The 16,215-nt window shown below is 34.9% G+C and overlaps 1 protein-coding gene across 1 annotated transcript in view; it reads left to right on the forward strand.

Annotated features, from left to right (window-relative positions):
- ADGRG6 (adhesion G protein-coupled receptor G6) overlaps window positions 1–16,215 on the forward strand; it is a 138,221-nt gene that overhangs the window by 70,379 nt on the left and 51,627 nt on the right. The window contains exons 4-7 of the mRNA XM_052645767.1: window positions 4,087–4,155; window positions 6,349–6,432; window positions 12,545–12,630; window positions 15,453–15,505. Of these exons, the coding sequence (XP_052501727.1) occupies window positions 4,087–4,155; window positions 6,349–6,432; window positions 12,545–12,630; window positions 15,453–15,505 (292 nt within the window). The remainder of the gene's footprint in view (window positions 1–4,086; window positions 4,156–6,348; window positions 6,433–12,544; window positions 12,631–15,452; window positions 15,506–16,215) is intronic.

Raw genomic sequence — 16,215 nt, forward strand, 5'->3', positions numbered from 1 at the left:
TGTAAATCTATCCACCTAGAAAAATTGATTGGAAGAATGACTTTTTTATGTAGATATGCCAGAAACTGAACTGACTGCAAATGAAATGTTTGTGCACATTTTTAATATTTTATGTATTTGTCCATGTAATTTGGTGTATTTGTAATGTAAGATTTCATTTATCAATATTCCAGACCTTTGTAATTAAATCTGTCACTTGTATTCAAACCATTTGTACTGAAACAAACTTCAAATGTAATTTCTGTTGCTATACTGAATCATTATAAAATAGTGTTTATAAAGTATCTATAAAGCATTGTCAATTTGCTAAATTAAAAGTACCCAGGAAGGAACAACTGATAATACTGAGAAGCAAATGTTACAATTTTCCATGACAAGTATGTCACAGAATGAAATTTAGACTTGCTACCATACTCAAACTGATGAGATGTTAAAGAATATTGTTAAGTACCTTACTCTAAATCCTAAGACTTCTGATTTTCTTTCCTTAGTTCCACCTCTCAGCTCTTTGATACCCTGTGGTGGATGTGTAGTTAGCCTGAAAGCTTCTTTCCCACAATGTTGTTCGCTTATCTCCCTTTGTCTTCCAGAGATACTGTATCAGTGCCAGAAGTGGCCTTAGGAGCCTGTGTCTGCCAACATTGTGTGTAATTTGAGCAGCACAGGAACTCTGTCCAAGGGTCTCCTCTCTTGCATGTTATGTTGGCTGAGATTTCCTCAGTCATTTTAAGTTTTAAGAGCTTTTTAGTGTTCAAAAGTTCCTTACTAAAATGTAAATACCTAAAGGAGAAGTAAGGTCCTGCAAGAAGAGGGCATCAGTTCAGTGTGATGGCCAGAAATAATGGGCAGAAAACATTCAAGATCAAATTCTAGGCTAGCTTCGGCTTCTACCTCTCACATACTCTTTCTCCATAGTACACTTGCTATTAAGTTTTTAATCTTTAATACCGCCCCTCACCCACCCCATCTCGCTTTCCTTTCGTAGCCAGGCTTCCTCTTTTTTTGCATTCACTTCTCAAACATTGGAAATCTACAATTTATTGTTCCCACGCTACTGAAGGGAATTTCTGTAGAGCTGTTAGCAAAATTCCAAAGTGAAGGGTCTTCTCAGTCTTTATCATTGTGGACCTTACTGTATACTCGATGTGGCCACACCCTCCATGAAACTTCCTTAACTTGAATTCTGTAAAATCATTGACAAGAGCTATTTTTGCCCTCTCAAATCTATAGCTCTCTCTCTTTAAAAAAAAAAAAAATCTGATACTTAAATATAGGAAATATGTGGTTCCATCAAATCTACACCCTAGCTCACATGATCTCAAACACATCTATAGTTTCTGTGGAGTACTTCCTTGCTAGATCTCTTAAAAAACATGTACACCTGCTCATGTACCAGATGACACGTGGTACCTCAGTTCCTATTACTTTTAGCCCACCCCACCTGAGTTTGCTTTTCTTCCAGTATTTACTGTCTGAGACCATTATGTATCAATTTCTCAAGTTGAAAATTAGAAATTTTTTTTTCTGTTCTTCCTATTCTTTCTCCATTCTTCAATTAGTCACTAAATGCTGTTGCTGCTGCTGCTAAGTTGCTTCAGTCATGTCCGACTCTGTGCGACCCCATAGATGGCAGCCCACCAGGCTCCCTTGTCCCTGGGATTCTCCAGGCAAGAACACTGGAGTGGGTTTCCATTTCCTTCTCCAATGCATAAAAGTGAAAAGTGAAAGTGAAGTTGCTCAGTCATGTCCGACTCTTAGCGACCCCATGGCCTGCAGCCCACAAGGCTCCTCCGTCCATTGGATTTTCCAGGCAAGAGTACTGGAATGGGTTGCCATTGCCACTAAATAAATCCTGTCTATTCCATCTTCAAGTCTTGTATCCATCTCTTTCTGTCCATCCTCAGTGGACTCGTGATATGAAGCCTGAATTATTAGTCTTATTCAGGCTTCTTGTATCTCCTCTCTTTTAATTAGTTATGGAGCTTCAAAAGTGATTGTTTTAGATTTAAGTCTAATTTTCTCACCAAGTTCCTTTTTCTTTTTTTCCGTTTCCTTTAAGAAAGGGTTCAAAATGTTCACAGTCATTCACAATGCATTCAGTAAACTTTGCGGACCCAGCTACTATGTGTAAGGGATACACCATTGGAAGAAAGACACAAAGTTCCAGAATTCATAGTGCCTGCATTCTACAAGGCCCTACTACAAATGCCCTACTCCAGAAATGCTATGCCACTTGGGTTCACAGATGGTTTGACTACATTCTTGGTGTGCACGTGTGCGTGCTTAAGTTGCTTCAGTCATGTCCTGCTCTTTGTGACCCTGTGGACTGCCAGGCTCCTCTGTCCATGAGATTCTCTAGGCAAGGATACTGGAGTAGGTTGCCATGCACTACTTCAGGGCATCTTCCCAACCCAGGGATTGAACCCACATCTCTTACATCTCCTGCACTGGCAAGTGGGTTCTCTACCAGTAGTGCCACCTGGGAAGGCTTTTTCTTGGAATTTGTCTCTGTAATTCAGTCTGCCAGTAATAACCATCTCTAGTCTCTTATCCTCTGATCAGTATAGTGACTCCTCATATTTCCAGTTAATCTTTGTAAAGGATTTTCTATTCACCCTTCTCACCAAACTGCTGGTCACATGCTGCTTTGGACCACTATGCATCTATATTTCTCTGTGAAAACTGTGAAGCCACCTCCCATTCATGTCTCTCTGAGAGCAGAGACATAATTTTAAAGCATTCTTCTAGCCTCCCTGTCTCTCATACTGTTAATGGTGAATGAATGTTTATTGAATGAACATGTAAAGGTCTATAATAAAATCTTGCCAGCTAACATCACAGACCAGAGGCCCAAGGGTTGGCTCTTTCTAAAATAAAATGATTTCTTTCTTGGGCCAGTTCCTTGAGGCAATTAAGAATGAAGACAGTATGCTCCTGAGATGCTGCTAAATTGTTGGGATGCTTTCTGCTTATGCACACAGTTAATCTAATTAGACATCTTTTGTTGGCTCATGTACCTGCTCTGTCTTCGTGTACCATTGCCACAGGAAGTTTGGAAAATGTTTAAATATTAGAATATAGTTACTATTACAGAAATGTTCTTTAAAAATTCAATAATGTGTGTATGTATATATATGTGCATTTTCTTATTGTTCAGTCGCTCAGTTATGTCTGACTTTTTGCAACCCTATGGACTGCAGCATGTCAGACTTCCCTGTCCTTCACTATCTCCCGGAGTTTGCTCAAACTCATGCCCTTTGAGTCCGTGGTGCCATCCAACCATCTCATCCTCTTTCTCCCCCTTCTCTTCCTGCCCTCAGTCTTTCCCAGAATCAGAGTCTTTTCCAATAAGTCAGCTCTTCGCATTAAGTGGCCAAAGATTTATGTGTATGTACATGTTTGTATTTATTCTTCTGTCCTTAATCATAGTAAAATATGCTTTGTGATGTTTAGCCCATCTCCCTCAGCCTCAACCTATTGATAAAAGCCTGTTAATAGCCAGAGAGAGATTTAGTGCAACAGAGAAAATCCACTATTCCTACTAGAAAATCAGCTCAAAATTTGTTTCCTGCTGAAGATGAGTCAGGCAAAGCTTGAAATAAAAAGGCACAGAGACCAGCTTGAAGTCACGGAAACTTATTTCTGGAATTGCAGCTAGTATTTGCTAGGACCTGTGAACCAAAAGTATGTGTTTTATGAGCATTAATAATATCCATGTTCACTTTTGAAACTCATCTTTCATGTTCTTATTATTTCATTTGTATGAATTTCCACCAAAGCTTTATAATTTGTTTTGTGAAAAGGTCCTAAACTCTTTATGCACAGCTTAAGGAGTAGTAGAACTTCTTTCCCTTTCATGTGTGGTTAAGGTCAGTAGATTGAGTTAAAGATTTTGAGAGAAATTTCAGTAGCTTGATTTTACATTTGTGGAAATTAAGACACAGACGTTCTTGATGTTAAAATATTACTGGTGGACTCTTCCAGGACTGCTCCTTTTACACCAACCAAATGATTCATGATTTTTTTTTTTGGATAATATCACTAAATCATAAGTCATATTTGTGCAATCTTTCTGTGTTGATCAAGGTTCCTACCTGATTCCACTCCCAGCAGCAGAGCTAGCCAGCTGTGCAGATTTGGGGACCCTCTGCCAAGGTAGGGAGTCAACATCGTCCTCTGGCCTGTCTGTTTCTTACTTGCTGTTTTGGAAAATGTAGTTGTCATTGTTTTGAATTTTATCTTCATTTTTACTTGAGAAGCCAGAAACCAGCAAACCAGAAGAATTTCTGGATGTGTTTTAGCTGTGTGGGTGCACAGTGTCGAGAAAGAATGCATTCACACACTGGATGACCACATTTCCATAAAGCACTGAGTTTCTAAAATGTGAATAATTATATGCTATTAGGAAGGGTTGACTTCATTTTTTTCCCTCTACTTCCTCTCTAAAATATTGTCCAGTATAAATATAGCAATACAATATTTTGAAAAAGTATTCATGTCTAAAAAACAAGAGGAAAAATTAAGTTGAATAGTCAATTAAGTTTAAGACAAGGCCATGAGGCAATTTATGATGTGCAATATAACTTAAATATTAAGATAAAAATAGTTATCTTATTACTAATATGAATGTAATTTTATTAATTATTACAGTGCATAATGACCATACTATGATCAGTATTATAATTGTATATTATGTATTGAATAGTTGCATGCTGAATAATCCATAGTTGCATAAATTTTAAAATATTTTGCTTTAATTTTATCATTGCTTCTTCTGATTATCCATGACCCATTTCCATCCATTTATTCTATTATATACTTCTTTTAGAAGTAGCATTTCTATATGCCACATTAAGAATCATGACCATGCCTTTTGTAAAGTTGGATCTTTTATTAAGAAGGTCATAGGATTAAAGTGACGGGTTAGAAGTGAGACTAAATGAATAGAAACCTAAGCTCTCTTTTATAGTTCCAGTATGGAAGCAGGGTAGGCAGGGAGAAAGGGTGCAACTCATTATTATTTTTCTTTTCTGAGACATTATTTCTTGATATTATTGTTGATGAATACCTTAAGATAATAAAGCCATTAAGTAGTTTCTTTTGATGAACTCAGTGTGGTTTTAAAATAGTTAAATGAAATTTTAAAAAGCCTTAATTTTGCTTAGTTCAAGCCATAAATTTTCTTTTCTTTTAATCTGAGACTTAGATGTATTTTGCATTACATAAATGTAACTGATTGTTCACAATTTAAAAATATAAAAGATTTCAAAAAGAATCCTCATTCTTAACTGTTGTATATTATTTTTGAATGAAAAAGTTATTTTAGTTAAGAATAATTTTGATTAAGGAATTCAATATTTTCTAAAGATCCTTTGGAAGGTAATTCTTTTTAAAATTACTGAAATGGTTCAAATTTAGGTAATTTTTTTCTAATTAAAAGATCCTACCCAGGGATCAAACTTAGGTCTCCCTTGTTGCAGGTGGATGGATTCTTTACCATCTGAGTCACCAAGGAAGCCCATTTAAAAGAAATATGTAACAAATAATTATTGTACATAGAAATGTACATCTTATACAAATATACTCCTAAGATAAACTAAAGGAAAATTATATGTATACTACTTACATTGTTCCTCCAGAATCCCTTAGAAAGATATTATCAAAACATTACATAGGGTTTAATCTTTGAGTTTTAGTAGAATCAGAAACATAGCTTTGACATAATGCTTTGAAAAATCCCTCCTGTAAGGCTTGCCCTTAGGAAATCCATTTTGTCCATCATTGTTTAGTAAAGTTATTGGGATCTTTAGATGATTGATGTCATCCACACATTTCATTCTCTTTTTTTTTCTTCACATTTATCTTCTCTAGGAGAAGTATATTTTCTTCTGAAATTTTATTTTGCTACTCTCAGTATATCAGAAAGACTAACTTAGTTTAGATAATTTTCAAGCTGACAGGTGGTATTCAGACTTCCTTCTCTAGCCTTTCTTTTTATAGACTTGGGAGACTGAGTTCTAGGAAGGTTTATTCATTTACTGTGTGATCATCAGCCTCTTGATAGCAAACTTAGGTCTAGAATCTGAATGTTCTTTCTCCATTCTCTTTGTGCCAGTTCCAGACTCTTGTACAAGATGGCACCAAAGACCATGGGGGAATAGATTCTTAATGTGCTATAGAAGGCATTGCTTCATTTTATACATTATAACCTTGAAACTTGTGTTTAGTGGCAAGAAATGGTTTCTGTTCCTCCTCTATATATTTTCATGCATCAATTATAGATTGCTTATCCATATTAACTTTCATGTGCTTTTTGCAAAATTACATCTTTCTCATCTTTATTACCAGCTACTGTAAACCCTCCTAGTACTACATCACCCACTGTCACCACTAACATGCCTGTTACTAACAGAACCGATAAACAAAGGAATGGTAAGAAATCGTTACCTTTTATATTTGTAGTATGTCTGACTTGATGAACACCTGTATTCCAAAGATGGAAATATCTAATGTTCCAACAAATTGTCTGTTGTTAAAATCAATTGGTACATTGGCACATTTGCAAGACTAGTAAAATAAATATCATTTGATTGCCTTGAGTTCCCCAAATAACCAATGAAATGAGTACGCATCTAGTATCACATCTCTGAATTTTAGCTGAAATTTCTTTCAAAGGAAGCTTTCAGGGAAAGACATTAATTAAATAGAATGAGTTTGCATTATACTAGAGATCCAAGAAGAAAAATATTTATGGCATTCTGTCAGGTTATTTGCTAAAAAAAAAACCTGTTTTAAAGAATTTTGCAATCTCAAAAAACTACATAATTTTAGTAATTTAATTTCTCACTGAGGCCAATGTTATGTTCAAACATTTGTGACATTTAGATAATTTTTATACGGTAATACTTTGCTCTTTGTTTTTATTTGTTGAGGAATAATGGCTACCTCCAATATTCTTGCCTGGAGAATTCCATGGACAGAGGTGCTCAGTGGGCTACAGTCCATGGATTTGTAAACAGTCAGGCATAGCTGAGCAACTAACACACACACACACATACACACATTTAGAATGTGATTGGATATTAACTAAATCATAAATCAGTTTTTGATTGACAAAACTTCAAGTAACTGCCAATACTTCCTGTTTTTTCCTTGTACAAATACATTTCTGTTTATATTATTTATAATTTGCAAAGTTACATAAGATAAGAAATGAACTGGGGAGATGTCAGGTTGATTATTTAATCTGCTACCTATGTTGACTACATATATAGCTTTTTGGTAATTCAGAGTAAGTGGTTTCAGTTTCTTCTGAAAAAGAGAAATTCCAATCAGGTGACCACATCATTGCCTCAAACACAGTAATATTCTCAAATATGAGGTATTAGAAACAAAGGAATTTTCTCAACCTCAATCATTTAACTTGCAAGGCCAAGACATCTGTGATGTATCACCAGGGACCAAAACCCAGAGAACAGCATAGTTTACTTTTTTTTCATTTTTTCTTTTGGCTTTGGGGGTTACATCAACTTCCTCTGTAAGGACATTTAAATTGAAAGTATGGAATATTTTACATGAAACGTAGATATCAATTTCATTAGGGTTATAAAGACATTGATTCAGGGAAGTGTTTATGGTTATTCTGGTAGTTACACCAAGGAGATTTATGATGGAGCAAAAATTCCAGCAACCCCCAAGAAAGCAAAAGCAGCTGAAATTTCCAGTGCATATTTCACATGGACTCTAGCCAGTAGATGGGAATATTATAATTCTAACTAAGTATTTCACTCTTTGTATGAACATACAAAGAGCCTCTGTGGCATTCGCCCTCTAGGACTGGCACATCCTCTACTGCCCAAGAACGTTTACATGATGCTTCAGAGTCCTCGACTTGGTGGAGTGGAGCTGTATTCACTCAATCATGTCATTTCTGACATTCTTGAAGAGAGCCTTGTTCAGTCCATCTCTCTCTGCGTCATAACCTTCATGGGCGTTTCAACAAAAAAAGCAAATGTTAGAATCAGTTCAAATGGTTTGATTTGGCTACTTTAAAGAAAGAAAACTTGAATTCAGATCATTCTTCATAAAAATGTAATCTGAGCACTTAAAAATATTTGAAAGTCCTCATGTTGTAGAAATAATCTCAAATTGTGTACTCAAATTTGTGCAGCATCTCAATTTTAGCACATCCTTGAACCATCTCTACTATTTATAATAGATTTTTTCCCCCCGAAATTGACTCACTTTTTAACTTAAACATTTATATTTATATGGGAAAATATCACAACTGTAAACTGAAACTAGTACTGCTTGTCATAAAATAGAAGTGTAAAGTGAAAATAAATATAATGAAAACAATGCTACTGAATTCTCTCTATATCCAATTGCCTTCTCACATCTCAGCACTTGAAGCCTTCATTATTTTTTTTAAAAAGGGAGGGTTCCAAGACCCACTGTAATTAAGTTTTTTGTCTTTGGTGTAGTTAAATTTGAAATAATTGAAAAGAGAATTACTTGTTTACCTTGTGAATAAATAGGATTTAATGTCCTATTCTAGACTATCTGAGATCACTCACATGCTATCAGCAATTTCAAATACACTTTTCTTGGGAAACTGATGTAGTAAACATTCTCAGGGCTCAGATCTGATATATTAGAGAATGCTGTTTTGTTCACTATAAGAAAGATACACAGCTATCAGATCTGTTATCTACCTTATCCAGTCTTATAAACTCTGCGCTATCAAAGAAATCTAATTCATTAGTCATGATTTGCTGGTGTGGTGAGGGAAGAGGGATTTAAATTGTTTGGCAATCAGATGTATTTTTTGAGTATATCAAGAGAATTTGTTTTCATGGCTTTAGTGAAATGTCCCTATTCCCTTGCATAAAGTTTTTTTTTTGTTGTTATTTTTCAATAGGATTTTAATCTGATAGTTCAGATTATATACTAAGAAAATCTTATCTTTTAAGCTACTTTTCACAAACATATTTCTATATGAGGAGCAATTTAGGTATTCCCACAAATAACCTTTGTGCCTTTTCTCTGCATTCCCAAGAAAAGCTCTTGGACGTGTTATTATTTCCATTCCAAATCATATGTTCCATGCTTGAAGCATCGCTGTACTGTGGCTGAATGTTAAACTTTTGTGAGGTTAGCACAAGCAGTCAAAGTAAGGAACTGACTCTGTTAGTCCTTATTATTCTTCTAAAAACCTACAAGGGCAAATTGTATCACTGCTTCTAGTTTCTCACATACATTTCACTACTCAAAAAATTCACTCTCAGGGTATTCATGTGGACCCAACAATCAATCTAGCTTTATATACCAAATAACTTAAAGAAATTGTATATGTGATGAGCAGTACTCTAGTCATATAATAAATGCCACTGTCACTATAATTGCCTCTGCACCAGTCAAAGGAGTCATCTTGAATGTAAAATAGCATTTAATTTTTACTTTAAAATCTATCTTTTCAAGTATATGTTTTAAAACCCACCTGTTCAAACCCACTTCATTCCCTTGAATGGAGAATAATCTCATTTCTAAATGTTCCAAGAAATTCTGAGAAGAGTGTTAAGAAAATTAAAAAAGGAAGAGATCTACAGCCAGGCATATATTTTGATACCAGCTCTGTTATGGCAAGTAGTGGTTTCTGCTTTGAAGTTTTGTGGGGCTGGAAGAGTCATCTGATTGGAAAAAAGTGTCACTCATTCTTTAGACTGGGATGTCATTATTAGGACAATACATACAGCTTTTGAAGTCTCTGGAACAGATGAAGATTTGTGAGTAGCTTTCTTATTGAGAAACCATAGGATTTGTAGGAGAAGGTGACTTGATTACCAGGATGACCTGGAAAAGTCTGCATCGAGGTGTCTCAATTGTGCATTTTCTGCAGTGGCAATGCTTAAGTAAGTAAGTAAAGTCACTCAGTCGTGTCCAACTCTTTGTGACCCCGTGGACTGCAGCCCACCAGGCTCCTCAGTCCATGGGATTCTCCAGGCAAGAATACTGGAGTGGGTTGCCATTTCCTTCTCCAAGGGATCTTCCCGACCCAGGGATCGAACCTGGGTCTCCCGTATTGGAGGCAGACGCTTTAACCTAAGCCAGTTATTTCGCTGCAGTCCAAAACCTTTCTCACCAGACCTTCAGTGGATATTTTATCTTGCTTTAACAATTCATTCTTGCGCATTTCTTTGGATTACTTGTTGACTGCATTACCCAAAAATTTTAAATAAGTATAAAAAGTAGACAGCATTGAATAATTTTTGCTGAATATATAAATATCTCATTCTGAGGCTTCTGAAGCAGGACTATATGAAAAAAGATCCATAGCATGGGCGAATCTCCAACACTTAGGGGTAGGTTGTTTGATATAGTCATAGATTTTATTTGCCATAAACAACATAATACTGGGAAGAGTCCTATAGGTATTTAGACTGACTGTGATATGGAATGTCTTTCTCATTTATAACAACAGTGAATTAGAAAAAAAAGTGAGAAATATTTTAAATTAAAAAAATCTTAAATGGGATTTCAGAAATGTGAGTAATTAAAAATACTCATATTTAATATTTTGCAGGATTCTCCTGAGAGGGCAAGACTGTAATTCCTAACACAGACACACGCTTTAGGTCTCCATCTAGTGGTAGCTCGTCAGTTTTAATACTTAACTGGCATCAGGGAACATGCACAGAATACCCCTTGATTCCTAACATTGGTGTAGCATCTTGGACTTCTGGAACTTAAATTCCCTCTGAGTCATTCAGAATGTCCACGATTTGATATGATAAGGTCTACAGTGTAAATTTGTTTGTTTGTTTGCCTGACTTAATTATCATTTATTTTACATACACTCCTGTAATTTTTCATTCAGAATATTTTTTAAAGGAAGATAAAGTCAAGCTTATTAAAATATCTGAAGAGTTTTAGAAGCTGGACTTCCAATAACTTAGTATGCATAAATTAAACTAAATATCCTTGGACTTACACTGATCTCATAGACATATTATTACATCTGGGAGTGGTGATTTTTTTTTTTTTTTTTAAGCATGAGTTTCTGACCCCTATACTGGAAAACATTCCTTTAGGAGTGTGACTGGAATTTGCATTTTGGTAGATTTGGGAGTTCCTAGGAGACATACCTTTGTACTTTTATGTACTACTTCCCCCAAATCTTCATTAAATCTTTTCCCCACTGTTTTAATAATATAGTTTTACATTTGCTATGCATATTTTGGCTTCCCCAGTGGCTCAGAAGTAAAGTCTCCACCTACAATGCAGGAGATACAGGTTTGATCCCTGGGTTGGGAAGATCCCCTGGAGAAGGAAATGACAACCCACTCTAGTATTTTTGCCTGGGAAATTCCATGGACCGAGGAACCTGGAAGTTTACAGTCCGTGGAGTCACAAAAGAGCTGGACATGACTGAGCGACTAAACAACAAACAACATGTGTATTTTACTCATGTTTATAAGCATGGAGATAGATGATTGATTGACAATAATGAAGAATCAATATATTTTCTCTGCATGATCTACCATATTTAAAAAGAGTCTTTTTCTCATTACTATTTGTAGTAAGATATCCTTTAGCACATATCTAGAGAAATTTAGCAAACCCTGGCTGGTCAGTTTGATTTTTATTTAAAAAAAAAAAAAATATATATATATATGTATGGCAGACTACTTTAAAGATTGCACTTCTCTCCTGCAAAAAAGCACAACTTCCTTCTGATATAGGATTTTCTTTTACAAGCAAGTCCAGTTGAAAGTCCATCTGCAAATATTCTTTGTTTTTTCCTCCTTTACTTGATACAAATGACAGTACTTATGGAATTTTGATGAAAAAATCTGGTGAAAATGAACCCAACAACTTAAATAGAAGAATATGCTTTAGTGGGGCAGGGGAAAGAGGATAGAGAGAATAAGGGTCTGTGGGTGAAAAATACGTGATACCTATTCTTTTCCAAATTAAGTTCTGCCCATCATCTTACTCAAGTTTTCACATCTCAAACTATCATTCTTCATAATGTTAGAAAAGGATAATTTTTGGTTACAGGAAATCAAATTATACATGAAAAATCATTTAACAGACAGTAGGGAGAAATGTATAGAATTAAGAATTATGAAGGAATATTTATAGGTGATAATTTAGAAGCAATGACTTATCTATAAGTAAACTAAATGATAACTATTTCTAAAAAGTTGCAAGGTCACTGAAAATGACCTGTACAGAAAATTTCTGTACCTATGTAGAAGGCATTTCTTAGTTGCTCAGTCATGTCCGACTCTTTGCTTCCCCATGGGCTATACAGTCCATGAAATTTTCCAGGCCAGAATACTGGAGTGGGTAGCCTTTCCCTTCTCCAGGGAATCTTCCTAACCCAGGGATCGAACCCAGGTTCCTGCATTGCTGGTGGATTCTTTACCAGCTGAGGCACAGGGAAAGACCTTGTATGAAATTATGTCATTATAAATGTAAGCTGATAATTGTATGACTGTAAAATATAACTAATGGACTGAATCCTATTTCCAATGGACAGATGGGATTATTTATAGAATTTCCATAGTGATTCAAAACATCCTTCCTCACCCCGAGGTGAAAGTACAGAGCAAGGTGGCAGAATGGGTAAGTGGATTGTAAAATTTCTGTTTGGGGGCTTTAAACTAATCTCTGGGAATCTGGGAAACACTCTGCTGTCTAACTGAACCCACAGATCATACTGAAATAAAGATACTGTTCATTATAAATGTATGGAAGTGTAAGTGAAGTATTGCACCTTTGAATAGAAAGTGAGGTATAGTTGAATAAAGGACAAGAAAGTGAGCCTAATGGGCTATTATGTCAAATAAGAAAAGAACAGCACAAATGGAAAAGTATCTTGACAGGTATCTTTATTTACGGTAATAGTTGTACATTTTTAGCACTGTTTTTGAGTCTTTGATTAAAAAACCAAGTGTATAAAAAGTATATCATGAATATCTTCCACCCATCCTTGACACTCACCTGCCTGGAAACCAACTGATCTGCTTGAAAATCACTGTGAATTTTTCTTGTTTTTTTTTTTCCCAAGAATTTGTGAATGTAAAAGAAAATGACTATACATTCTTATGTTTTTCTTTTTACATTAAAAATAGAATATTGTACACACCATTCTACACTGTACTAGATATTTGGGTTATAATTTATTTAGCCAGTATTCTACTGGTAGAAATTTGGGTAATTTCTAATTTAAAAAACTGAACATTTTATTTTATTATTTTATAAATGCATGTTATATATATATACATTATATAAATATATAAATACATTTTATAAATACATGTTAATGATTTTTTCCTTCTCTGATATAATATCAAAAATTTAATTTCCCATAGGTTTATATTTTTTATTATTTTATTTCCTATCTACAGCATACTTTGGGACCCTGTACTGCTTTTATTTACTACTACAGTTCAGACAATTTTTGTGGAAAAAGTAATTTGTCATTTAGGTATACATTCTGAAGTAAGAAAAATGGGTTTCTTATGTGGTAGGGCATATACCAGGGCCGCATTTCTAATATATGTGGCCTTGGTAGCAAAAAAATGTTACACCATACACTGAGAGATAGTGATGATAATACTTTATATATATATAACTATATATACTTTCTTCGGATATATGTGTATGTATATATGGTTGAAGAATGGTAGGAAGACATAGTTTTATTTTTAAAGGCTGTACTCTTTGCAACAAGTTACCCACAGAAAACAAAAGTATGTAATTAACAGCTTTTACAAAAATTGAGGCGGGGGAGTAAAATCCAGTGGAAATCCAAGAAAAGTACTACTGTCAACTTTCTGGAATGACATATTAACCTTAGTAGCTAATTCAAACACTAGATGTATTGAATTTCTAAATGGAGAGAGGGCTTTACTGAATGAGTTTAATCTTGCATCCCATTTTCTTTCACATTCTTCTTTCTGCTTTTTTAAAGTCAGAATGTTTTCAAAAGATAAAGTTTTAAAATTTATTTTATTGAAGTATAGTTGATTTTCAATGTTGTGTTAGTCAAAAGATAGAATTCTTTATTCTCATTCTCAAATGAACCACTTCTAATGTTATTAATTCTGTAAATCAGCATCCATTGGGGAGTTTATGCTTTAGGCAAGGTATAATTTTACATTTGTATTTATTTCATGCATGGTTTTCAACATAGCATCGTTTTTCATCTGAAACTAAACTTAAATGGACATTTCTCCTTAAGACGTAAGATACAAAAGCAGGTGTTTGGTAATAGAGAAAGTATAAGTGGTGTCCCTATTTCATATTATTACTATTTACAATTTAAAAATAATTTAATGCTTCTTTCCAGAATTTCCTAGAATTTACATTCAATTAAAAAATGCTCACAAGGAAGGCTAAATGTGTGTATGAAGTGAAGTGAAATGAAGTGAAGTGGCTGTCGTGTCCGACTCTTTGCGACCCCGTGGACTGTAGCCTACCAGCCTCCTCCATCCCTAGGATTCTCCAAGCAGGAATACTGGAGTGGGTTGCCATTTCCTTCTCCAGGAGATCTTCCCAACCCAGGGATCAAACCTGGGTCTCCCGTATTGCAGGCAGACACTTTACCATCTGAGCCAAACAAGACCTAAAAACTCTTTGGAGGTGATATATAAATAAGAGAATTTCATGTCAGTAAAGAAATCAAAATATTTTGTGATTGTATTGGACATATGGAAAGTTTTGTTTTTTTTTTTCATGGAGAGGAATCCCTTGCTTCATTAAAAAGTTTAGTGCTGAGACCCATAAAAATTGTTAAATGACCACATAATTATCAATAACAATTCTCCATAATGTTGATCTTTGTTTTTAAAGGTCTATATTGTTAATTTGTCATTTTTCTTACTACTTATATTCTTATAAGATGATAATTGCTAGAAAAACATGTGTTAATGCACCTCGGTGTTTGTTGAATGAAGAACGTGGAAGGTGTGTATTGTGCTAGTCTTTCCTGTGTACTCTATTGTGGATAAGTTCTCAGTGTTACAGCTGACTTGAAAGCCCATTATAGAGAAAGCCCTAATAATACAGGCTAAAGAGGAAAGTATAATGTTTCCATTCAGATAGACTTGGGTTCCAGTCTGGAATCTGTTACTTCTTGGTTGCAGCTGGGTGAGCTATTTCACCTCCGTGAAGCTTAGTTTCTTCGTGTAATGGGTGGGAGGATAGTGCAGATAATACCTATCTCATTAGCTGTTGTGAGAATGAAAGAAAAAACATTGGTAAATTTCTTGGCATACAGTGCCTCAGTAACTGTTATCTGTACCTTTCTTTCATTCCTTTAGCTCTTTGGAATTTTCCCAGAGTCTTATTCCAATAACAATTAAGGGGAGAGAAGAAACTGGATTTAAGTTTCTTTTTTTTTAAGTGTTAATTCAAACTCACCATTTCCATTGTATTTTCAGCTCAATTCAACTTTCCAGAATTGGAACTACACTGTTTATGTGGTTAATATCAGGTAAGTGACAGAATAAATTGAGAAATAGAAAGTAGTGTCTAGGGGACTTGCCTGGAGGCCAGTGGTTAAGACTCTCTGCTTCCACTGCAAGGGGCACAGGTTCGATTCCTGTTAGAGAAACTAAGATCCCACGCGCTGCAAGGTATAGTAACTTCCCCTTTCCCTCCCCCTGCCACATGCAAATAAACAGGAGTGTCTAATTTACTACTACTCTCTCTGTGGTTATACCTACACACACATACACATGAAAATACAGAAATACACACTATACTCATAATCTTTCTAAGTAACTCTATATATTATATCATTGCTTTGCACAAAAAGCTTCAATAGTGCAGTAATGGTTTAAAAAATTTTTGATTGTAGATCCCAATCATTTTTTAAAAATTTAGCTTGTACTCCCAAAATATATTTGTAATTTTAAATAAATTTTATGTATGCATGTGTGTACGTGTATATTACTTAACCAATATATGTTATCATGTAATATAAATAGAAATTAGTTGCTTCTCACACACCAGTAGATCATCAAGAGCACTCCCTGGTTTGCATGCACCTGTTTGAAGACCATTTTTTCTATAAAATAAGACATCTACAGTGTGATTGCAACCTAGCTTTTCAAAATTAACTTTCACTAATCTTCTATTTAAATACTCCATGAATCTCTAGCAGAAGAGATTTTCTACCTATGTTATCTACCTGTCTTCCTC

The sequence above is a fragment of the Budorcas taxicolor genome, chromosome 9 (genome assembly GCF_023091745.1).
Source record: "Budorcas taxicolor isolate Tak-1 chromosome 9, Takin1.1, whole genome shotgun sequence".
NCBI classification, from domain to species: domain Eukaryota; kingdom Metazoa; phylum Chordata; class Mammalia; order Artiodactyla; family Bovidae; genus Budorcas; species Budorcas taxicolor.